Source organism: Heterocephalus glaber, unplaced genomic scaffold (genome assembly GCF_053883595.1).
Source record: "Heterocephalus glaber isolate CG9 unplaced genomic scaffold, H.glaber_assembly_v1.0 deba00001719, whole genome shotgun sequence".
Taxonomy (NCBI): Eukaryota; Metazoa; Chordata; class Mammalia; order Rodentia; family Bathyergidae; genus Heterocephalus; species Heterocephalus glaber.
Window position 1 is genome coordinate 1,206,745 of NW_028258432.1, and position 26,826 is coordinate 1,233,570.

At 40.4% G+C, this 26,826-nt stretch overlaps 1 protein-coding gene across 5 annotated transcripts in view; it reads right to left on the bottom strand.

Moving 5' to 3' along the window:
• Cpap (centrosome assembly and centriole elongation protein) overlaps positions 1-26,826 on the bottom strand; it is an 81,060-nt gene that overhangs the window by 8,884 nt on the left and 45,350 nt on the right. For 4 of the 5 annotated variants that reach the window (XM_021236391.2, XM_021236390.2, XM_021236389.2 and 1 more), the window contains 4 exons: positions 16,772-16,937; positions 13,063-13,098; positions 5,239-5,481; positions 1,781-1,865 (listed from right to left, as the gene is read on the bottom strand). In XM_021236391.2, the coding sequence (XP_021092050.2) occupies positions 1,781-1,865; positions 5,239-5,481; positions 13,063-13,098; positions 16,772-16,937 (530 nt within the window). The remainder of the gene's footprint in view (positions 1-1,780; positions 1,866-5,238; positions 5,482-13,062; positions 13,099-16,771; positions 16,938-26,826) is intronic. The other variant, XM_021236393.2, reaches the window with a different exon arrangement.

Here is a 26,826-nt window from a genome sequence, read left to right on the forward strand (position 1 = left end):
GCAGGCAGTAGCACCACTGAGCTAAATTCCCAGCATGCCTAGCAAAATTTTAAGTATAACAGTACCGGATGAAGTATGAAGCAAAAGAAGTGCTTTCATGAGAGTATAAAATCAATTTGAAAAATATTTTGGCAAAATTTACTAGCATTAAAAATATATTTAAGGGCCAGGGATTTAGCTCAGTAGTACCACACCTGCCTCACAAGCTCAAGGTCCTGAGTCCAATCTTCCGTACAAAAAAAAAAATTAAGCCAAGCATGGAAGAGTCACGCTTATAATCCCAGCACCCTGGGAGGCTTAAGGCTGAAGGATCAAAGGAACACAAGTTCGAGCCCAGCCCAGGCAACTTAAATGAGACCTTGTCTCTAAAAGGGAGTGGCTAGTATGGGGTTGTAGCTCAGTGAGAAAGCCCTGGGTTAAATCCTCAATACTGAAAAACATTCACACCAATACCCCCATTATTGTAGCCCTACAAATGGGACTAAAGAAATGTGTGTGCCAGAAATAGCCAAGAATGTTCACGACATCATTGCTGACTTAACATCCTCACAAGTTTATAAAAGTGCACCTATTGATAGAAAATGACCACACTCCAATACATTCATAAGTGAATCCCTCCTTGCACTAAAAATTAGGAAATGAGAGCTGTAGATCAAATCTCTACAACACGGTGTTCAATGAAAGACAACAAAGGAGCACACGCAGCCTGATTCTGTAGTAGTGACACTGCAAAGCAGTGCTAAGGCCTTTGAGGGCTGCCCCAGGAGCTAATGCTGAAGGAAAAGTCATGGGATTGGGGGTTGGGGGAGTTGTTGTTCCATGAAAGCAAAAAAAAAAAAAAAAAAATCCGTAAGATTAATAAATTCAGTATTAAAAGGAAAAAAAATGTATATATATATATAAATCACAAACCAGACTAGAAGAAAATTTTAGCAGTGGTTATAAATGACAAAGTATTAATATGCAAATAACTAACTTCAATAAGGAGTTACACACCTTAGAATTTTAAAAGAACCAAGGAAATGAGCAGGCAATTCACAAAAAAGAATCCCAAATGTCCACTGAGTACAATAAAAAATGTTCCCAGCAATTAGGGATGCTTATTAAAACCACACTGAGGCCCGGGGATTTAGCTCAGTGGCACCATGCCTGCCTCGCAAGCCCAAGGTCCTGAGTTCAATCCCCGATTCCAAAAAAAAAAAAAAAACACTACACTGAGGTACTATCTCACATCTGACCAGCCAAAATGTTAAAGCCTAACTAGATGAAGTGTCAACAAGTACAAAGGGTATATTTTACAGAGAGTAAAAAGCTGGCACAACCATTTTACAATGGGAAACCTCAGCAGTACAAACCAAACATACCCAGCACCCTGCTCCTAACATGGACTCTAGAGAAAGCCACGCTATGGAGACCTGCTCTGTCGTCTGCTCATTACCCTGCCTGCCCACCAACAGGGACCCAGCCTTGGAGATACAGCAGAGATCTAAGAGCTACTGCAATGAATCATCTGGAGCTTTTAAGCATTAATGTGGGTAAATCTGACAATATTGGGAGAAAAACGCAAATTGCAAAAGAACAAATAGAGCATGAAATAACATTCTATCTTACCGATACAAATAGTAGTAGAATTTTTTAAAAAGCATAGAATGCTATCTGGAATTATTTCCTGTAGAGTAAAATTATGCACAGCAGCTTCAACTATATTTACAATGTTTTATTTCTTAATGCATATAAATTTGCTATTCTTTAATTCTGAAAAGGTCACACAGCCTCTTACCATGTTTTGGCAAATAGTTTTTCTTGTACTTTTCCCCCTGGGCTCCTGAGGAAATGTGGCTCTTGTGGTATCGCACAGATGTGCTCTACGGTGTGAGAAAGAATCGTGAGTATAAAATTTTGAAAATAATGTTAGTCTACACATCAGCGCAATGACTGAAGCTCAACTCAGCCAGTGATGAGAACACTGCAGGCTTGTTCACTAGCGTTCTCATTTATCACTGTGAACCAAAGTGGACTGTCTGTTATCTGGCAGTGAACTACACACACACGTACACACTCTTTCTGACACATACTCATTCTCCACGTTAGGACCCAGCAAGCACTGTAATCAGGAGAACAAGTCCCTTCTGTCAAGGTTGGCCTCTTACAGGAGCTGCCCCGACACCCTCTTCTGGCTGGGCCCAGCTCTCCCTAGAATTCACTTGCTTTGTTCCTACCACTAGGATGAGGCTTCCTTCTCCTCGCTCCCCTGGGATCTGCCCAACACCCAGCACTTGACTCATGCTCCCAGTGTGCTCTGCATCCCCTGCCAGATGATACATCTAGCACCTTGGTTTCACTGTGTTGAGCTAATCCTGCTCTGATCTGTACTCTGTGCTGCCCCAGCTAGACATCCGATGGGTAAACTCCACAAGTTGTTACTCTCAATAGTATCAAAATCTGCAATCAACACTAAGTGCAGAAGTCACACTTCGAAGAATTTCAAAGCCTTCCAGTAACGAAGATAAAACATGGGGCAATCCACAAAATAGTCTGGCATCTTCAAAACGTCAATGCCAGGGGCTGGGGATTTAGCTCAGTGGTTTTGCCACCTGCTGCGCAAGCACAAGGACCCGAATTCGATCCCCGGTACCAAAAAAAAAAGTCAATGTCAGGGCCGGGGATGTAGCTCAGTGGTGCCACCGCCTCCCTCCCAAGCACAAGGTCCTAAGTTTGATCCTCAGTACCAAAAAAAAAAAGTCAATGCCATTTAGTAAATGCTAAAGTATTTAAGGATGGGATACTATGATTTCTGTCATTACCTTCAAACTATTTGGCAAAACATGTACATAGGTACAGCAAAATGTTCGCAGGGCTGAGTCCAGGTTATCATATTCTTTCACTTACTCTGCTTTGGGAGGAAGGCTTCTTCCATAATAAAGTGTTTGCGGAACAGGGGGAAAATGCCATCATATCCTACCTTCCTGGCTCATTCTTCTGACACCTTCACCCTGACAGTGGCAACATCCCACAGGGTCAGTCCTATAGGCATGGCTTAGAACCTTGTAGCTTTTTGTCCTCTCACACAACTTAACTTCATGGTTCCTTACACAGCAGTTACTCCTGTCACATACAGTGCCAGCTCTCATGTCCCTCTCTCACTTGGTGGCATTTAGTTGTGACCACGTCTCTGCTAATACCTAACTCTCCACCACCCTTCACCCAGAGAGCTGAATGAGGAAAACACCAGTATGAACAGTTCTCACTCAAGTGGAGGTCTCTAATCCAAGTGGGCCCCAGTGCAGCCCAGGCCAAGCCTCCCCGCCCCAGACCCCCTGCTTAGAGTCCTCTCTCAGACAACTGCTCCCAGATTTCTGCTCCTTCAACCTCCTCTAATTCCTCTTCCTCCCTCTTAGCTGAAGATTGTTCCCCCGCTTCCCTGAGAAGGTCCAAGCTTCTGGGAGCCCTCCCTACCAACTGCCACTGCACATCAGCCTCGTCTGGGCCCACCTCTCCCGTGCTGGGGCTGACAGTGGTGCCTGGCCAGGGCCGCCTGCCATCCATCTGTCCCCAGACCTGACCCAGGACACTGCTGAGCCACTCCCCAGCTTCCTCCTGCAGCAGTGCTCTCCTCTCCACTAAATCAACCCTACACACACCCACACCTGTTCATTTCCTAGCTTAAAACACAAAATTCCTTCCCTTCAGGCACTACCCCCTCTTCAATTTACTGCAGAATGAAATCCCCAGGGCCATCTGGTCCCCAACTGTGCCGAGTTCTTTCTTACCAGCCAGGCTCTGCTTTTCAAACCTCCAAAGAACCGGGCCACATCACACCCACTGCAGTACTGAAGGTCCTCTTACTGTGCCACACCACCAGACGAGGGTGCCCTTCTCCTTCTCACAAGACTTTCTTCACTGGGCTCAGGGACACACTGTCTGTCTGTGTGTCTGTCTCTCTCTCTCTATTCCCTCTCCTCTTCCCATCTTCCAACTGGTTCCTCCCAACCACACTCAGGGCCCAGCACACAAGCACACATTCTAAGGAGCCCATGTCCTCTCCAGCCCGCACCTCCCTGGTCACCTGGGCAGCTGCTGAGGCAGCATCTCCACACCATGGTAGGGAGGCACTGCATTCTTACCATGAGCTTCCTGGAAAACATGCTATCTTCCTGTGGTCTCACATAATACATCAATGGGAACTCCACTACACCAAAGGCCCGGACTAAACTATAGTTGGAAGTCATTGTTGACTCCTCTCTTGCTGTCACACCTCTGTCAAGTTCATCAACAAATCAGTTCTGCTGTTCACCCCTCCACTGCTGTGACCCCCATCTATGCCTCCACCACCTGGTCTGAATTCCCGCAGTGGTCCCCATGTTCCTGCCCCTCTACTAGTCAGTCTGCAGGGACACAGTCAACATACTGCAAGGAAGAAGCAGTCTACCCCAAGCCCCAGGGGCTCCCACACATCAGGTTCCCTGACAGCCTAATGACCCCATTCCTAGCGCTCTCCCACATTTGATGTCCCACATTCTGGCCTCTCTGGTCACAGACATATCCTGGCCCCCCCCTGCAGGGCACCCCTCAAATGGAGCAACCCAGGCTCACACTTCTGGCCAGCCCCACCTCACCTTTCCTGCCTAGTCTTGACACTCTCCCACGGCCACATTGTACATTCATCCACCATATGTACAGTCTTTCTACCAGCAAGTTCCAGGAGTGTGAGGAATTCTATTTTGTTCATCGCTGTACCCCAGGGCACATATTCCTCCCATGGCTCAGTAATTCACAGATACATGAGCCCAGACCCTTGGTTAGAAAGGAGTCAATTCATATGACTGCAAAATTTCACCTGCACTCGATGTTTTAACTGAGTTTATCTGTCTGCTATATAACTCCTTTGTAAGAATTATAAAAATGAATTTGAAAAGTACCTGTATATTGTAATACATGAAATTCTTTTAGCTGTGGTAGAATATACATGACCTAAAATTCCCTGCCCACTCAACCAATGTTGAATGTACAGTTCAGGGGCATTAGGTATATTAATAATGTTGTACAAGCACTACCCTCACCCATCTCCAGAACTTCTTCATCTTGTAGCACTGAAACCCTGTATCCACTACCCCCACTCCTCATGCCCTCCCCAGGCCCTGGCACCCACTACACCACTTTCTAACCTTATCAATTTCAATGTTCAAATATTTACCAGCACCTCCAGACCTGGAACAACTAGCTAGCACCAAAACCTACCATGGACTCATCTTTCTTCCCAGCAGTTACACACTGGTAGGCCTTGGGGCTGCTCTCAATAGCTTCTGCTTTCTTCCAGGCATCCAGTCGGAATCTTTCCATCACTTTTATCTCTTCTCGGAGGTCTGTGTTCTCTCGGACTAACATTTCTATCTGGCTTCTTAGACGGCCATATGAGCTTGTCCATTTTGCTTCCTTCCTTTTCAGATCTTCCTGTAAATCTTCTATTTGGTGTTTCAAAGCCTCTCAAAAAAGAAAGAGAGAAATTCTTGAATTAAAACAATGTAATAAGAAAAGAGAGACATCAATGAAATAGCAGCCAGACACACAGACAACAGAAAAGGAAGGCTTAGTCAGTAAATGATGATGGATTTGTCACAAGAAGGGAGGGGCAGCAGTTAGAGCCTCAAAGGCAGATGCAACACTGCTTTGCACCTGAGCAGCTGACTGTAAGAACACAGCATGAGGTAGTGGGGGCCTAACATAAGATGGTAACTGAAAACAAAGAAAGGTATCTATGGACAACACCTGGTAAAGAAAAAGTTACAGAGCATTACCCTGACTCCAAAACCAGACAAAAAGTAAAAGTAAACTCTAGGCCAATCTCTTCAATGAACATAGATGCAAAAATCCTCAAGATTCCGGCAAACAGAATGCAACAAGGCATCCAAAAGATCACATATCAAGACCAAGTAGGGATACAAGGATGGCCCAATATACTCAGATTAATAAATGTAATACACCACATAGGAAGGCAAAAAAACACATGATCATCTCAATAGATGCACAAAAACCTTTGACAAATCCAATATCCTTTCATGAGAACAATCCTGAAGATACTTATAGAAAGAATCTATCACTATCTATTTCAATCTGATAAAACTCATTTATGACAAACCTGCTGCCAACATCACATTAAGCAGGGGAAAACTGAAAGTTTTCCCTCTAAAATCAGGAAGAAGACAAGAATATATACCACTCCTATTCAACATAGTACTTAAAACATTAGCCAGAACAATCACCAAGACAAAGAAATAAAAAGGATACATACAGGAAAGGAAGAAGTCAAATTATTCACAGATTCTCCACAGAGAAGATCCAGAAAACTCCACGGGAAAAAAAAAAAAAAAAAACACCTCAGCAATGTAGCAGCAATGGCATTGCTGTACACCAATAATGAACTCAGTGAAAAATTTGGAAAATGATACCATTCACAATATCATTAAGAAAAATTAAATACTTAAGAATTAACCTATGCCAGGTATGGTAATGCACACCTATAATCTGAGCGCTTGAGAGGCTGAAGGCAGAAAGATTGCCACAAGTTTTAAGTCAGCTTGGGCTACATAGTGAGTGCAAGGCCAGCCTGAAGTACATAGAAAGACCCTGTTCTCAAAAAAAGCAAAAATCAGAACAAAAAAAGAATTAACCTAACCAAGGAAGTATTGCTGTTTCTCTACAACAAAAACTATAGTACTATAAAAAAGGATATTAAAGAGGAGGACATCAGAAAGTGGAAAAAGAGAAAGATATCCCCTGTTCCTGGATAATCAGAAGCAATATTGTCAAAATGGCCATACTTCCAAAACTGATATACAGATTTAAACATAATCCCAATCAAAATACCAATAGCATTCCTCATGGAACTACAGAAAATAATCCTAAAATCTAAATGGAGAAGAGCAAAACCAATACTGTATTGGGCCAGGGATTTAGCTCAGTGGTTTCGCCACCTGCTGTGCAAACACAAGGACCGGAGTTCGATCCCCAGTACCAATAAATAAATAAATAAATAACCAATCCTGTATTACAAATGCAAAGCAGGGCCAGGGATTTAGTTCAGTGGTTCCAGTGCCTGTCTTGCAAGCAAGCATAAGGTCCCAAGTTCGATCCCCGGTACCAAAACAAAAAAACAAAAATACAAAGCAGGCAGCATCACAATCCTGGATTTCAAGTTGTATTACAAAGCCCCAGTGACAAAAACAGCACGGTGGGCCGGGGATTTAGCTCAGTGGTTCCACCACCTGCCTCACAAGTGCAAGGTCCCGAGTTCCATCCCCAGTAACAACAACAGCAACAACAACAACAACAACAAAAAAAACAATTTCAAGAATCCCAATAGATTAAATCCACCAGACAAGGCAAGCAACTACACAGAAGGAAAAGAAAGGGAATCAACAACAGGAAAACACTATGAAGACAAGGGTAAGTCAGTATCTATCAGATATGTGAATGGTCTCAATTCGTCAATCAAAAGAAACAGATTAGGGGCCGGGATTTAGCTCAGTGGTGCCACACCTGCCTGGCTAGCCTAAGGTCCTGAGTTCGATTCCAGATCCCCCCCACCAAAAAAAACCACACTGGCAGAACGGATCAAGGAACAAGATCCAACAATATGCTGCATACTAGAAACACATTTCACTCAAAAAGAAAATCATACACTGAAAGTCAAAGGATGGAAAACAATACTCCATGCAACAGGAACCCAGAAAAAACCTGGACTAGTTATTCTATTCATAGACAAAGTGGATTTCAAGCCAAGACTGATCAGAAGAGACAAAGAAGGTCATAACATACTTGTTAAAGGAACAATCCAAGAGGAAGAGATAACAATTATAAATATATATGCACCAAATACCAGTGTACCCAACTATATAAAACAAACACTAATACAATTGTAATGGAAGACCTCGATACTCCACTGTCACAAACAGATCAACTAGACAAAAAAAAAAAAAAATCAACAAAGAAATATCAGAGCTGAACTAAGCCTTTGGACTCAGCAGATATCTACAGAATGTTCCACCCAACAACAGAATACACATTCTTCTCAGCAGCACAAAGGACTTTCTCCAAAACAGACTACATACTACCTCATAGCACATGCTTAAGTAAATGCAAAGAAACTGAAATTATCTCATGCATATTATCAGATCATAATGTAAGGAAATTGGAAATCAATGGCAAAAGAAACCACAAAAACTACATAAACACATGGAAATTAACACCCTCCTGAACAATCAATGAAATTAAAGAAAGTAAAACAATTTCTACAATTAAAAACTAATGTCAATACAACATACCAAAACTTATGGGATGCAAAGAAAGCAAGCAGTCTTAGGAGGGAAATTTACATCACTGAATTCCCACATCAGAAAAACAGAGCAAGCTCAAGTAAATAATCTAATTTTGGGGTTTTCCTTACTTTTGTTTTGTTTTGGTGTTTTTTTGTGGTTTTTTTGGTACCGGGGATGAACTCGGGTCCTTGCTCTTGCACAGCAGGTGGCGAAACCACTGAGCTCCATCCCCGGCCCTTGTTTTGGTTTTTGAGACAGGGCCTCACTATGTAGTTCAGGCTGGTCTAAAACTCACTATGTAGACCAGGACAGCCTCCAACTCATGGCAATCCTCCTGCCTCAGCCTCCCAAGTACTGGGATTATAGCCATGAGTCACCATACCCAGCTAATAACTTAATTTTGAACCTCAAGCTTCTAGAAAAACAAGACCAAGTTAAAACCAAAGCTCATGCAAGGGAGAAAGTTGCGAAGATCAAAGCAGAAGTCACTGCAATTGAGACTAAGAAAATAATACAGAGTTGGTTGTTTTAAAGAGTAAATAAAATAAATAAATCCTTATGCAACCTTATCAAAAGAAAGAAAAGACCCCAATCTATGCAATTAGGAATGAAAAGGGTGAAATTACAACCATTCCTGTATAAATTCACATAATCATCAGTACCTACTTTGAGAGCCTGCAGTAGTGTAGTAAGGTGGGAAACTCGGAAAACATGGACAGATTTCTAGATACTTATGAATTTAGCTCAGTGGGATTTAGCTCAGGGCTGCCACATCTGTCTCGCAAGCACAAGTGCACTGAGTTCAATCCCGGTATCAAAAAAAAAGAACATATAAAATTTCTAAAGACCCAATATCAGTCAATTAAATTGAAGAAGCAATAAAAAACCCCAAAACTACCAATAAAGAAAACCCCAAGTCCTCATAGATTCCCTGCTAAATTCTACAAGAACTTTAGAGAAGATCGAATGCCACCACTCCTCAGTATCTGTAACAAAATTGAAAGGGAAGCGATATTCCCAAAATCATTCCTGGAAGTAAGCATTACCCTGATACCAATACCAGAGAAGGACCCAACCAAAAAAGAGAGCTACAGGTCAATCTCTTTCATGAACACAGATGCAAAAATTCTCAATAAAATACTGACAAACAAAATACAGCAAATCATCAAGAAAATGTTATACTGTGACCTAGTAGGATTCATCCCAGGGATGCAGAGATGGTTCAACCTACACAAATCAATAAATGTAATACACACCCATGTTTATAGGGGCACAGTTTGTAATGGCTAAATCTTGGAAAGAACCCAAATGCCCATCGACTGGTGACTAGATAAAGATGTGGTTTTTTAATAAATGGAGTACTACTCAGCCATAAAGAATGATAAACAAGAGACACTGATAGCTAAATGGATGCACATTGATGCCATACTCTTAAGTGAAATAAAAGGACACACGTGTAGATATTGAACAGTTTCTCTGGTGTGAGAAAGTGAAAGTGTAAATAAGGACCAAAATGTATAATATATAATGTGAAATAGGACGAAAAGGTCCAAAGGGCAAGGGAAAGGGGAAGTGGTGAGGGGGAGGAAAGAAGGGAAAGGAAAAAATACAAGAAAAGGAAAAAACAGAAACAAAGTCTTTGTAAATGGGGAGGGGCAGAGGGGTTGAAGGGAGGGCACAGGAATGGGGAAAAAAATAAGAACAAAGATGGATTAATACCCTAAAAAAATTACAATAGAAAGTCTTATCTCAAACTGATAACGCCATCTATGACAAACCAGTAGTGAACATCATACTAAATGGTCAAATACTGAAAGCTTTCACTCTAAAATCAGGAACAAGACAAGGATGTCCACTACCACCACTCCTGTTCAATATAGTTCTGGAAACATTAGCCAGAGCAATTAGACAAGAGAAAGAAATAAAGGGAATATGGATAGGAAAGAAAAAATGAAATTATCATTATTTGCTGATGACATGATACTATACATCGAAGATCCAAAACCTCCACCATGGGGCCGGGGATTTAGCTCAGTGGCACCACGCCTGCCTCACAAGCACAAGGTCCTGAGTTTGATCTCTGTGGGGGGGAGGGGGGCACTTCATAAAAAACTCTTAGAATTAATAAGAAAATTCAGTAGCATAGCAGGATACAAAGTCAATACTCAAAAATCAATAGCATTCCAGGGGCCAGGGATTTAGCTCAGTGGTTCCACCACCTGCCTCACAAGCTCAAGGTCCTGAGTTCGATCCCTGGTACCAAAAAAAAAAAATCAATAGCATTCCTGTACCCAAATAACTAACTCATTGAAAGAAAAATTAGGGAGACAATTTCTTTCACAATACCATCAAGGAATAGAAAATACTTAGCAATCAATCTAACAAAGAAAGTGAAAAAGCTTTACATTGAAGAGTACAGTACTCTGAAAAAGGAAATCAAAAAGGGTATCAAAAAATGCAAAGATATCCCCCTTTTTTTGATAAGCAGAACCAGTGAAAATGGCTGTACTTCCAAAATTAGAATAAAGATTCAATGCAATCCCAATCATAATACCAATACCAGGCTGGGGATTTAGCTCAGTGGTTCTACTGCCTGACTGGCAAGCATAAGGTCCCAAGTTCGATCCCTGGTATCAAAAAAAAAAAAAAAGAAAGCTTTTGCACACCAAAAGAAACCACCAACAGAGTGAAGAAACCACCAACAGAATGGGAAAAAAAATTTTACCACCTCTTCTTCACACACAGGACTAATATCTAGAATATATAAAGTTGAACTCAAAAAAATCAGACGCCCCCCAAATTCAAAGACTCAATCCAAAAATGGGCATCCAAAATGAACAGACACTTCACAGATGAAGAAGTAAACAGCAAATAAATATATGAGAAAATGCTCGACATCACTGGTCATTCGAGGAGTGCAAATTTAAACAACACTGAGATTCCACCTCACTTCAGAAAGAATGGCTATCATCAAAAAAATCAACCAATAACAAATGCCGGTGAGACTGGAAAAAAGGAACCTTCTCCATTGTTGGGAGTAGAAACTGGTACAACCATTATAGAAATCAGTAGAAAGACTCCTCAAAAAACAAACTAGAAGTTCCATGTGATGCAGCTCTTCCCTTTCTAGGTATCTTCCTGAGAGTTAAAAGCATCCATCCTACCACAGTGACATACGCATGCCCATGTTTATAATAGGACAATTTATAACAGCTAAATCTTAGAACCAACACATATGCCCATCAATGGATGAATGGATTAAAAAAATGTGGTTATTTATATACAGTGGAGTATTACTTGGCCATAAACTTGAGTCATTCGTAGGTCAATGGATGCACTTGGCAAATATCACATTGTTTCTCTTGTGTGAAAAACCCTAAGGCTAAATAAGGAACAAAATGGAGAACAGATACTGGGAAGTAGAAAGCGTATGTTCAATGGGAAATGGAACAAGAGAGGGGAGAGGAGAAAGGGAAGGGTGGGGAAAAGGGATTTTAAAAAATGGAAGTAAAAATGAAAACAAAGCTTCTATAAATGGGGATGGGAAGAAGATTGAAGGGAGTGGAGAGAAATGGGGAAAAAAGAATAGGATATATTATTTACAGGTACAAATTCCCTATGATGAATGTGAGCACTATGTATGGCAAATACGTAGTAAATAAATAAATACAAAAAAAATGAACTTGTTGAGAAACAAATCGGGAAACAATTCCAGTCGTAATACCTTCAAAGATATTAAATACCTAGGAGTCTACCTGTCTAAGGAGGTAAAAGACCTCTATAATGAAAATTACAAAGCTCTGAAGAAAGGAATTGAAGAGGACATTAGAAAATGGAAAGAAATCCCTTGTTCTTGGATTGGAAGAATCGATATTGTTAAAAATGGCCATACTGGGCCAGGGATTTAGCTCAGTGGCGCTGCCCTTGCCTCCAAAGGGCAAGGTCCTGAGTTCAAATCCCGGTACCAAAAAAAAAAAAAATGGCCATACAACCAAAAGCAATCTATAGATTCAATCCAATCTCTACTAAAATCCCAAGTAGCAAAAGCAATCCTGAGTTTCATTTGGAATAAGAAAAGATCCAAAATACCCAAAGCAACCCTGAACTAAAAGAGCAAGGCCGGAGGCATCACAATACTGGATTTCAAATTACAATACAAAGCTATTGTAATACAAAAACAAGATGGTACTGGCACAAAAACAGAAATACAGAACAGAAGACACAAAAACAAACCCAAGCACCTCAGCCATCTGATTTTTGACAGAGGGGCCAAAAGCATGCTGAAGAAAAAAACGGGAGAGTCACATGCAGAAAACTGAATAGATCACTCTCTCATCCTGTACCAAAATTAAATCAAAGTAGACCAAAGACCTAGATATGCAATTAGAAACACTGGAACTGCTAAAATAGGGGAATAATATAGGGGAAACACTTGAAGCCATAAGCACAGGCAGACTCCTGAACAGGACTCCAAAAGCACAGGAAATCTAAGAATCAGCAAATGGGACTACATTAAATTTAAAATGCTTCTGCACACCAAAAGAAACAAGAATGAAAACAACCCACTAAGACAGTGGTGGTGCACAACTGTAATGCTAGCTACCTAGGAAGCTGAGGTAGAGAAGGATTGCCACAAGTTCGAGGCAATTATATAGTGAGACCCTGTCTCCAAAAACCAAAAAAAAAAAAAAAAAAAAGGGGAGGGGGGATGAGCAAGCTGGATTTAGCTCAGTGGCACCATGCCTACCTTGCAAACACAAGGTCCCAAGTTCAATCCCTGGTACTGAAAGAAAAAAAAGGGAAAGAGAGATAACCCACTAAACAGGAGAAAATCTTTGCTAGCTATTCTTCTAATAGAGCTTTAATATCTTTTTGTTTTGTTCAATTTTGTCCTTTGGGGTTTTCTTGGGGACGGGATCTCACTGTGTATTTCAGGCGAGCTTCAAATTTGCAGTGCTCCTCCTGCCTTGGGTTCCCGGGTGCTGGAATTATAGGCATGAGCCATGCCCAAAGAGGATTAGTATCTAGAATATATAAAGAAGTTAAAAGATTAATCTCCCCATCAAACAGTGACTTCAATAAAAAAAAGTAGGCAAATGAACTAAATAGATACTCCTCAAAAGAAGTTTGATGACCAAAGAGTATACAAAAAATGTTCAACATCTCTAGTCATCAGAGAAATGAAAATTAAAACTACATTCAGATTTCATTTCACCTCAGTCAGAACAGCTCTTATCAAGCATACAGAAAACACCTGTGTAGTGCAGCACACCTATAATCCCAGCACTTTGGAAGGCTGAGGCAAAAGGATCACAAATTCAAATTCTGCCTGGGCAACTTAGCAAGACCCTGTGACAAAATAAAAAGGCCTGGGGATTTAACTCAGTTCAAAGGCCCTAAGTTCAATCCCCAGCACCAGAAAACAAAACAAACTGAATGGTGGGAAAGATGAAGAGAAAAAGGAGACCTTCTACACCTTTGGGGGGAATGTAAACTAGAACCACTATGGAAATCAGTATCAAAACTCCTCAAAAGACTAAAAACATCTGATCAAGTTATACTACTCTTGAGCATATTCCTGAAAGAATTACAAAATACATAGTTTAGTGGTATATGTATATCCATGTTAATAATAGCTCAATTCGCAATAGCTGAACTGTAGAAACAGCCTAGATGCCTGTCAACAGAAGAATGAACCAAAAAATGGAGCATATACACACAATGGGATATTACTCAGCCATAAAGAGAAACAAAATCATGTCATTGCAAGAAAACTGATGGAACTAGGAACTATGGTGTTGAACTGGGCATGGTGGTACATGATGGTACAGAATGCCAGCACTCTGGGAGACAGAACTGGGAGGATCACAAGTCTGAGCTCAGCCAAGGCAACTTAGTGACTTAGCAAGACCTTGTCTCAAAGAATTAAAAAAGGGGCTAGGGATATAGTTCAGTGCAAAGGGCCTAAATTCAATCCCTAGTACAAAAAAAAATCATGTTTAGTGAAATTAGCCATAGCCGGACTCAGAAAGTTAAATTTCACCTGTGTTCTCTTATATGAGAAACCTAAAACATTCATAAACTAATAATTAAAAACAAAAGAAGACAGGAAACCAGGGGTAGACTTCTGGAGCCAGGAAAAGGGTCAAAGAGGAAGAGAGCCAACAGGGAGGGGAGGGGACAAAGAGATTGAAATTGATTAAGCTAGGTTAAATGCATATTTCAACTTCCCCCCAAAAACCCCATTGTTATGTAATATTAACATACCCTAATAAATTTTTAAAAAGAGAAATACAGAATGACTTCAGTATTCTACCACTAATATAAAAAGAAAAAATCTAGCCAGGCATAGTGGCACATGCTTGCAATCCCAGCAACTCGGGAGGCTGATGCAGAAATATTGCAAGTCTGAACTCTGCCTGGGCAATTTAGTGACTTAGTGAGACTCCATCTCAAAAACAGATAAAAAGAGCTGAGGATGCAGCTTAGTATGAAAGCCCTGAGTTCAATCTCCTGTACTGCAAAGAGAAAGAAAGGGGGGGTGGGGAGGTGACTGAATCCAGGGACATGTATATGGACTTGAACAGACTTGATAAGAATTTCTCTCAAAAGACACAAGAGATTGATAGCACTGGCTGTCTCAGGAGAGCTGAATTAGAATGTAAACATACAAAATGAAAAAAAGACACCCTTAAGCTATTGGGAAAATCTGAGTATGGACGAGTCCTTGATGTTAAGGCCACTATGTGTGATAAAGGCACAAATTTCTTTTTTTTGTGCCGGAAATCAAGCTCAGGGTCTCACACTTGCCAGGCAGATGCAGAACTTCTGAGCTACATTCCCAGCCCACTCATTACAATTTTTTTTTTTTTTTTTTTTAGGTACCAGGGATCGAACTTGGGTCCTTGCACTTGCACAGCAGGCAGCGAAACCACTGAGCTAAATCCCCGGCCCCACTAATTACATTTTTTAATGGTGTCTTTCTCAGAGACACCTTGGGTGTCATACCTAATTATTTAGGGTGAGATGAGGAGCGGGGTTGGGTTGGGTTTTGTATGTGACAGGGTGGTCATCTGGGGCTACAGATGTGTACCACTGCACCACACTGGGATTTCATCTGAACTATTCCAGATTGCAGAGCAAAGAAAGAGTAGAAAGGAAAAGAGGAATGAAATTAGGAAGACAAAATGATCAATGATGAAGGAGAAGAATTCATTACATTTTTGCTACTTTCATGTTCCTTGAAATTCTCTGCAATATAAAAAATTGTTTTTTTTAAAGAAGTGAACAGGTGGCCAAGACAAAAGTGAGAGGGATTTCACTACATACGTTTTTGTAACCTCTAAATTGCAATATATTTATATTACCTTTAAAAATAAAAATGTCTAAAGATTTTTTAAAATCTACCATTTACATTTAGCACACCAAGCACTAACCAAAACATTAGGCACAAATTTTTCCCCACAAATATACTTAATAGAATTAAAGACCCTGTGTGATATGGCATGCAATAACTACAGCTGTAGGTATACAGATGAAATTGCTCAAAGATGCCACAAGACATGAGAAAGGAAAGATGCAGAGGATGGAACTCAAAAGCATTATTACTTAAAAAGTAGAAAGTCAGAGGGCCGGGGATTTAGCTCAGTGGTTTTATCACCTGCTGTGCAAGCGCAAGGACCCAAGTTTGATCCTCAGTACCAAAAAAAAAAAAAAAACAAAAAACTTCAACTTCTCAAAATAAAAATTTTAAAGGGTATCCATTATTTCTACATAAAATGCATGCAAGCTTGTCTCCTACTTTCTTTCTTTTTTTGGTACCAGGGCTCAAACTCGGGTCCTTGTGCTTGCAAGGCAGGCAGCGGAATCACTGAGCTAAATCCCCACCCCGAGAAGTTGAAGTTTTAACTTTAAGTCCAACATACCTATTTTCTTTTATACTTAGTTCATTGTCTTGTATTAGAAATCTTTGCATATGCCAATGTCACAAATATCCTTACCTGTGTTGGGTGTCTAGGTTTTAATAAGAAATGCATTAGTTCTTTCCTCTAATCATGTCCATGTCTAACTCTGAAATAAATAAGATTGATAATTTGGCCTGTAAATTTATAAATTTTAGAATTAAACACCTCACTAGTATTTGGGCCTTAAACTATTAAAAATGAACAGAACAGTTAAAAAAGAGACTAACACAAGACTGCATGATCAACTTCCAACTCCTGGTTTGCTAGTTCATCTGTGGTCTCTTTGGGAGGCTGTTAGTGCACCTTTAGTAGTACGGAAAAACGATCATATTGTACTACTTAGAAATCAGTAAAAGATGTCCCTGATGCACCGTTCTAGACAGATTAGTTTTTAAATGAATGAATAACGGATTAGCACCCAATTTCTCTTTGATGTATCAAATAATTCTAACAAGATTTTTGCCTTTACTAACTTATAAACAGCTGGCATACCTGTATTTCTTCTCGTTCCTTTTTATCTGGAAAAGTTCTTGCAGCTGTAGTACACTTTTCAAAAACTTTACGCTCCTTCTGTAGCTTCCTCATTTCCTCTTTTTTAAATTCTTCTATTCGAGCCAATTCTTTTGCTTTCTGTTGTTCAAAGTCTGCAGTTTCTCTCCTACAATGGCCAAGCCATGTTATCATCTTAAGGGGACCATGTCAAATATATTAACCCACATGTGCACCAAAATAAAATCCAGTGCTAGTCTGGGAGCTACTGGTCCTAGTGAATCCACAAGCCTGAAACTCTGGCCAATCACTCACCCAGTCATTCATCCAACAAGCAAAAACTGGGTGTCCACTATACAGCACACACACTACTAAGCAGTGTGAAACCACAGGGAAAAGAACAAAAATCCTTAATCCCATGAAGCTTCTTACATTCTAATGGAGGAGACAGACAATAAACAAGAAAGAATATAGAATAGTAAAGCATGGAAAATAAAGAAAGGAGGTCAGGAAATGTAAGGGTGGGAGGCTGAAAATCTGGATGAGATCATCTTGCTGTGACAAGCCAGAAGTAAAGCCAGCCGGAAGTGAAAAAAAGCCATGAGACTGTCTGGACAAACACTTCAGAGGGAGCACCAAGTGCCAAAGCCCCAGGGTAGGAATGGGCCTGGGGTGCTCAGAGAACAGAGAGGAGACTAGCGTGGCTAAAACAGACTGAGCAAGGGACAGACAATAGGAGATGTCAAAAAATAAAGAGGCTAGATTAATAAGGGTCTTAGAGACCTGGGGAAGACGCTGGCATCTACCACAGAAGGCTGATCCAACAGTTTTACCCAAGGTTAACACTGGATACCATGGAAGAACAGGGTAAAACAGGAAAGACCAGCAGAGGACAGTTAGGAAGCAAATATCATCACAACGGACAGAGGATGGGGACCTGATAAAGAATGGCACCTCTGGGCATGGTGTGAAGTGATCTGGTTATACAGACAGTGAAAGAACAACCGAAGACTGAAGGAGGACTCCAAGATTTTTGGCCTAGGCAAATGGAAGAACAGACTTGATGTTTGCTGAGATGAGGAAAACTGTGAAATAACTTTGCAAAGGAATACCAGGGGCTAATGTTTTATAATAACCAATCAAATATTTATCAGCTCCCTCAACAGAGAGACTTGACTAGGCAGGATAGGAAACATAGGCTGGAGATTTCATTTGAGACATGGCAGCAACAGATGTTATTTAAGGCCTGCAGACTGGATAAGCACTAGGGAGAATTTGGCTGGGGGTATAGCTCATCAGTACATCTTTAGCCCTGAGCTCAATTCCCAGCACAAAAACAAAACAATACAGAAAAGATATTTGAGGGGCTGGGGATTCAGCTCAGTGGTGCCGCGCCTGACTTATAAGTGCAAGGTCCTGAGTTCGATCCCCAGTACAAGGGAAAAAAAAAAAATGAACAAGTAAAGATACCTGAGGGGACTGTGGGGAGAGCTCAGTGGTAGAGCTTGCCTAGTATGTGTGAAGTACATCCTGGGTTCAATTCTCAGCCCCAAAAATAATTCACATTTGACAAAATATTCAGAACTTCTATAACACACAAAGGCAAAAACTGAGGGAAAAGCTGGGAATTTAGCTCAGTGGCACTGCATTTGCCTCGTAAGCGCAAGGTCCCGAGTTCAATCCCTGGTACAGAAAAAAAAAACTGAGGGAAAAATACTTACAGCACATTTGACAAAGATTTAACATCATCAATAAATCTACCTAAAAATCCCACAAGAAGTAGGCAAAATTCCACTAGAAAAATGAGCAAAGGTCACAAAGAAATTTATGGCATATGATCACTAAACATAAAAGTACACTCAGCTTTATCTAATTAAATAAATGCAAATTTAAAGAGGTGAAAAATGAAATTACTGTATTAGCAAGTTGGCAAGATTTTAAAGACTGAGAATGTTCCACTCCAGTGATGGCGAAAGCAGATGAGAGGGACCCTCAGCTACATACTGGGGCAGCAGAAGTTCTTGAAATTCATCGCAAGGAAGGTATTTGTTTTTCTTCCCTACAAGTAGCCTGACCTATATGATGATATTCCCTGCAAGATAATTTATTAATAGTCAAGATTATAAAGTTAATTTCTATGAATAGCCTGGCTGAAAATTTACAGCAGCACTCATATAACACAGTCATTTTAAGAACTTAGAATACTCAGGTGCACTAATATGGTAAGGAGTCTAGGGCCAGGGATTTAGCTCAGAGGGGCCTTGCCTGCCTCGCAAGCGCAAGGTCCTAAGTTTGATTCCCGGAACCGAAACAAAGTCTATACGTTGTTAAATTAAACTGCAGATTAAGGACAAGATGTATAACGGAAGTCAGGGCCTGCAAGCTCAGGGTTTGGCTGGAATTGTGGCTGCCATTTACTAAGCAGGTAAACTTGGACAACTTTCTTACCTCCCCAGTGGCTCGGTTTCCTTCTCTGTAGAATGAGAAGGCTAATTTAATTCCTAAATTCAAAGGTTTGAGTGTGGCTGAGGATAGAGCTTGGCACAATGAAAGTCCTAAAAAAAAAATCATAGCACCATGGGTTTAGCTCAGTGGCACTTGGTACCAAGAAGAAAAAAAAATCATTTATTTTATGATTTAAATGTTCTTTACAAGAAAAATATAGCTGGGCGTGGTGGCGCACATCTGTGATCCCAGCACTTGGGAAGCTGAGGCAGGAAGATCACTGTGAGTTCAAGGCCAGGTAGGCTACACAGTGAGTTCAAGATTAGCCTGGACTACATAGCAAGAGCCTGTCTCAAAAAACTTAAAAAAAAAGAAAAGAAAAAATATACAATTCTAAAGTAATGAAGCAGAGCATTTAGAAGGTTATCTTGGATTTTAAAATAAATTTGCACTTTTTTACCTGTCATTACTGTTAATAATAAACATTGTTTTTCAAAATATATATTGATAATAACAATTATTCTTTAAAATTTGACTTTTAAACACACTCAGGATATAAATACAGTAACAGATTTTCCTAATTAATGGATGACCACAGGTCTACAATTCTTTATTTGGATTATCTGGCTCCAGATTGATAGGTCTCCCACCACCTCAGCAGCTATTATGTATAGCAGCTGCCCTCTTCCTATGCTGCCTTGCCCCCTCCCCTGTGTGACGTCATGCCAAGATGGCTGCTCCCATCAAAGAACAAACCCTTCTTCCCAGCATGCCCCTGTTCCCGCCTAGAGAGTAACCTAATCCTCGCTCACCTCCTACCACCTAGTGACATCACCGGCTCCTCCACTCCCTAGTCACTCACTCAACCCCACCTCAGCCCCTACAAACCCCACCCCAGTCTCTATAAAAGACTCTCCCTGCCCTGGCCATATTGCTTTTGTCTCTCCTTTGTTCAGAGACAGCCCGGCAGATCTATTCTCCTAATAAAGGCTTGTTGTGGCCTGGTCTGGTCTTGGTCTTCAGCCCTTTTACCTGACACAGATGTATTTTCAAATTCATAATTTTTCACATCTTAGAAAAGAAATACAGCAGTGCTGTCAGGGAAGATGGTGAGACAGGAAGCTCCAGGAATCTGTCATTCTACCCAAACAACTACTGAGCTGGCAGGGTTGTCAGAATCAACACTTTGAAATTGCAGTCTGTTTAAAGAAAGGCTTGCAGCACTCCATGAGTGCTGGAGAAAGGCTGAGAAATGGAGGTGCATTTTGGCATTTACACAGGCACAACTATCATCCGTCAGTTCCCAGCCATATATCTGGCAGCCATCGGGACCATGGCTTCCATCCTGGGCACCATACCAGTGCCAAGGTGAGCACAGCACCTGGCTGTGTAGGTCCCGATCCGACACAGTCCCTGGCACAGAGGTTGAACATCACTCCAAACCTCCTTCCAGGGGATCCCTGGGGAGACAATTTAGGAACACAACTCTTGTTTTCTTCTTTTCTTATAGATCCAGGCATTTAAGGAAGTGTCTATCAAGTCTCTGCCTGGTATGGAGATAATAACAAAATACACTTAAGCAACCACACATGACAAGGAATACAATCTGCAAAAGCCACTGGAAAACCCACAAATGTACAACTGCAACTCTTGAAGAGTAATAAAAGCAATCAAGAGAATCTGATTCCCAGAGTTACCACATGGCAACATTCAAAAAGTTCAGTTTTCATAAAAGAATGACAAACCATCCAAATAAAACAGGAAAATATTGCCCATGTACAACAAAAAAGAGACAGAAACTGTCACAGCAGAAAAGGAAACCCGACATGGGACTCAAGACTTTAACTGTCTCAAATATGCTCAAAGAGCTAACAGAAACCACAAAGAATTAAAGGAAGCATGGAGAATGATACATAAACAAATTGCAGATTTCAATAAAGAGACAGAAATTGTAAAAAGGTACTAAACATAAATCTGGAGCTGAAAAGTTTAACAGCTGGAATAAGAATTTCACTAGAGGGATTTAACAGCATGGCCGCCTTGAAAGTAGCAAATGCACTCAGTCCAAGGAGCACAAGGACAAAAATGAATAGAAGTAACCAGAGCCTAAGGACTTCAGGTACCGAGAGGTTACACCCCCACACATCATCCCAGTCACAGAGAAGGGAGAAAGGGACAAAAGAATATGGGAAGAAACAAGGGCTAAAACTTATGGAAAATATGAATAATAGAGCCAAGTGGCTCAAATAAGATAAACCTGAAGAGATCCACAAGAAGACATAACTGCCAAAAGACAGTCTTGAAAGCACCATCAGAGAATCACCCTCTAACATACAAGGCACGCTCAATAACTTTAAGATTGTCTCATCAAAAGACACTCTGGCCAGAGGTAGTGAGATGATATATTTAAAATGCTGAAAAGCCGTAAACCAAGAATTCCATAGCTGACAAAATGATCCTTCAAAAACGAAGTTGGGCACTCGGCAGCAGAGCCCTTGCCTTATAGGCACAGCTCTGGGTTTATGTCCCAGCACTGCAAAGAAATGAAAAACTGTCCAAATAGCCAGGCGTGGTGGCACACACCTGTAATCCCAGCACTCAGGCTGAAGCAGAAAGACTGCCATAAGTTCAAGGCCAGCCTGAACTGCATAGTGAGACTCTGTCTCAAAAAATAAAAAAAGAAATGTCCAAATACACAACAGCTCCAGTTGAGTTTACTTCAATTAGACTTGTCCTGCAAGAAAACACTAAAGAGAAGTCATTCAGGCTGATGCAAAAAGACACTAGACAATAATGCAAAGTCATATGAAGAAATAATGTCAACAGCAGTACAATGAAAAAAATGGGGATATAGCTCAGTGGCACAGTACTTGGCTACCATGTGTAAGGCCATGATTACTATCTAGTATAGCGAAAAAAATATGATTGTATTCCTGACTAGTACTTCTTTGAATTCCTATATAAAAGACAAATGCCTAATACAATAATTATACAGGGGAACAGACCCCCAAAATTCATGAGTTACGTTTTTGAAGCACCTGCGAACTATGAAAAAACTTGGAATTTCAGATATGGTAAAAAAAAAACAGTGCCTATAAATGCCTGTTTGTATAGTTTAAACCCTAAATATGCTACGTCTCCTGCAGTTATGTAATTTAATTTAATAAAATACTGTATTAATAAAGCTTTTAGAAGTGCAGGGTGTTTTGGCAGCATCTTAGGGATCTTAGGGCTTTAAGAAGAACAAAACTGAAAACACTGGATATAGCTACAGGTTGTAGAGCAACCTATTATGACGGGGGAATAGTGGTGCATCAGCCAGAAATGAGTTAGAGGACAGCAGCCAATCAGCAGCGAAGAGAACTGAATAGAGCTCTCAAACTGGCTACTTGCAAGCTTCCCACAGAAAGAGTAACTGCAGAGGTTATTTGCAGTTTCCATGAACTGCAGGGGTTTCCAAGAACTACTGAGGCCAGGAACTCTGAGCCGCAACTTCATTAGGGTATACTGTAAACTTACGTTAATGGCCACATAATGAATTAAGATATAATTTGCAACAGTCACAACACAAAGGAGGGGGTGGGCAGAGTTAGCAGAAGTATAATGATGTATGCCATTAAAGCTAAATTGGGAGGTGAGAGAGTGGTGGTGCTTGCCTGTAATCCCAGCACTCAGAAGGCTGAGGCAGGAAGACTGTGAGTTCAAGGTCTGCCTAGGCTACACAGTGTGAGTTCAAGGATGGTCTGGTATACATAGTAAGACTCTGTCTCAAACAAACAAACCCAAAATATGCTAAAGTAGAGGTTGGGGAAGTGGCTCCATGGTACAGCCCTTGCCTAGCATGCACAAGGTTAGATCCCCAGCACTGCAACAACAACAACAAAAAGGTAATATCAATTTAAACTTCATTATCATAAATTTAGGATGCTAATTATAATCCCCAAGGTAACTGCTAAGAAAATAACTAAAAATATTCAGATAATGGAATGAAGAAGAAATCAAAATGTTATACTAGAAAAAACATAAATAAAACACAAAAAACAATATTGAAAGGCTTAAGGGTAAAAAATGACACTTAGAAAAAAGAACAGTAAAATGACTAAAAAGTACTTTATTACCAACAATCACTCTAAATGTAAATGTATTAAACTCATGAAAAGAGACTGGCAGAATATTATTTTAAGTGATTTAAACATGCTGCTTGTAAGAGACTTGCTTTAAAAACATGTGAACTGCTTTCAGTCTAAAAATAGGTTGAAAATAAAAGGATATTCCATACCAATAATATCCAAATTAACCTTGGGGTATCAATACTATTTGAAGAACAAAATAGATTTTAAGTTAAAAATTGGACATTATATATTGATATAAGTTCAATTCATTAAGTAAATGTAGTAATTATAAATAACATGCACCAAACAACAGAACCTCAAAACTAAATGAAGCAAACATTGACAGAATGGAAGGGAAAAAGAGCTGTTCTTCAATACTATTTGAAGATTTTGATACTCTTAATTTTGATAATAGAACACCTAGACAAAAAAATCAACAAGGTCATAAAGAACTTGAACAATATGTATACCTACTTGCCCTAACAAGCATAAAAAGAACACTACCCAACTGCTTAAGAATGTACATTTGTCCCAAGTACACATGGAATGAATATTCCTACCAGGATAGATTATCAGGCTAAAAACAATTCTCAATAAATTTAGAGTAACTTGGCTGGGTATTTAGTTCAGTAGTTCCACCGCCTGCCTCCCAAGCGTAAGGACCCGAGTTCAATCCCCAGTACCAAAAAATAAATTTAGAGTAACTGAAATCATATAAAGTACCTTCTCCAACCAAAACGGAACAAAGCCAGAAATCAAGAAAGAAGTAAAACTTAAAAACAGCAAATACACAAGAAATGCACAATACATTCTTCAACCCTTAAGGGTCAAAGAAAATCACTAAGAAAATTTAAAAATACTTGGAGGTTACCAAAATGAAAACAACATACTCAAACTTATGACATACACCAAAAGCAGCAGATGGAAATTTATATATAAATGCCTACATTTAAAAAGGAAGATTACTACTCCACGTTCAATAGGATATTTTCAAGAAAACAAAACCTAAGAATTGGCAAGGACATGGAAATACAAGACCTCTGTGTACTGCTCATGAAACATACTATGGTAGTTCCTCAAAAATTAAATATATAAATCAAATAGATTACCATATGACCCAGCAATTCTATCTCTGGGCACATACCCAAAAGAATTAAAATGTCGGGCCAGGGATGATTTAGCTCAGTCGTTCTGCCACCTGCCTTGAAAGCAGAAGGACCCGAGTTCGATCCCTGGTACCAAAAAAAAAAGAATTAAAATGTCTATTAAGGATTTCAATAGATATTTGTATAACAATGTTCGTGGCAACATTATTCCCAATAGCCAAAGATACAAACAGCCCAATGACCATCAAGAGATGATGGACAATAAACAAGGTATAGTGCAGCCACACAACCAGAATATCATCCAACCATTAAAGTAATGAAGTACAGACACATGCTAAAATATAGACGAACCCTGAAAACATTTTCCTAAGTGAAAGAAACCAGACACAAAAGATCACATATTATCTGATTCATTTTAAATGAAATACCCACAATATATAAATCTACAGAGTCAAAAAGCAGATCAGTGGTTGCCAGGAAGTAAGGAAAGAAAGGAATGGGAAATGATTAATGCATATAGGGTGTCCATCTGGGGTGATAAAACTTTTGAAACCAAGGATAAGGAGTAGTTGCACACTACTGTAAATGCACTGAACTTATTCACTTTAAAATGGTTACTTGTGGACCATTACCACCGAGCTCAGTACCATTGAGTTCTACCAGAGTACTTCCCCAGCCAGCATAGAGCCCTGGGTTCAGTCCCCAGCACTAAAACATTATTGTAAGTTGCATGAATTTTCTCAATTAATTATTTTTTTGGTACCAGGGATCGAACTTGGGTCCATATGAATGCAAGGCAGGCAGAGGAACCAATGAGCTAAATCCTTGGCCCTCAATTAAATGTTAATAGCAAAAATAAAAACAAAGTAGTATGGCATACATGCCATACAGAATCCCACCAGCAAGACCTGTATTTGACTGTAATCAAACACAATAGTTTTCCTGCAGTCAAACCTATAACATTTGCACCAAGTACAATTCAAAGATGTATGGGGGGGCCGGGGATTTAGCTCAGTGGTTTTGTCGCCTACTGCGCAAGCCCAAGGACCTGAGTTCGATCCCCGGTACCAAAAAAAGAAAAAAGATGTATGGGGCTGGGTGTAACGGCACACGCATGCAATCCCAGCACTCCAGGAGGCTGAGGAAGGAGGACTGCAAGTTCAAGTCCTGCCTGGGCAACCAGCACCACCCTGTCTCAAAAAAATAAAAAGTACCCAGGATGTTGCTCAGTGTGAAGGCCCCAGGTTCACTCTCCAGAACTGAAAAAGAAAACAAAATCAATCAGGTCAGATCATGACCTATGGTGAAAAACTACATGTGTTGCACCGTCAACTGTTGTGGATGAAGTTGTGTCCACCAAAACAATATAGACTGAATCCGTGTAGACATGACCTTATTGGAAATAGGGTCACTGCAGATGTAATTAAGGTGGAAGGTAAAACAAAGTCATAAAAGACCGCCCACCCCCAACCCCCACGCCCAGGCCTCCAAGGAGCCAAGCCTCTCGGGCTGCCAGCAGCACCACCCCCTGGGCCTCAAAGGAGGCCAGCAGTGTGGGCTGTCATTAGCACCCCCCCACCCCGCCCAGGGGCCTCTAGCGGCCACTCCTGTACCTGGCTCCACACCACAGAGGCACAGGAGATGATAAAGGCCATCGATCTGAGCTCCAGAAGACAGAGCAGAGGTGAACAACAGAGAAAGGGCCTCTCTGAGGCTCCTTAATGAAAACTGAAGCCCACTGGGAAAGTGAAGAAAATCTCTGCAATAAAGGCACAGCAGACCATCGTAGCTGGTAAGTTAGAGGAATCAGCACCTTCCATGAGAACCTGAACTATCTTTTTTTAATCTCCTGGATATCTGCTTGAATCTGTTTCATGGAATATCTTTCAGAGAAGGGCAGCTGGAACCTGCAGTACAACCTTGCAGAGTTCAATCCAGCAGGAGGTCAGGGAGCTCAACTCGGGTCTTGCAGCCAGAAATCTGCCTGAATCTCAGTAGACTGTGGCTGGGTCCTGTGATCAATTGACTTAGATCTGCACATTCTCTATTGTGATAGCAGAGACATATCCTGAAGGAGGCCCTTTTTATTTTTACTTTTTATTTTTTTCAACTATTTTTTATTTTTAATTTTTTTTTCAAATTTATCTTTTTTTTCCTTTTTTTTTTCCTTTCACTCTACCTCTCCCACCTTGTACTTCATCTCTCTCCCTTTTTGTTCCTGTTCCTGTCCTATTTTGGATTTCTTTTTTCTTTATTTTTCTCTTCTCTCCTTTTCCCTCTCTTGATTGCCATTCATTTTATAAGAAATTAGACAGTTTCTACAATTAAATGATATTGCCAATACAACATACAGGAATCTATGGGACACAATGAAAGCAGTTCTACGAGGGAAATT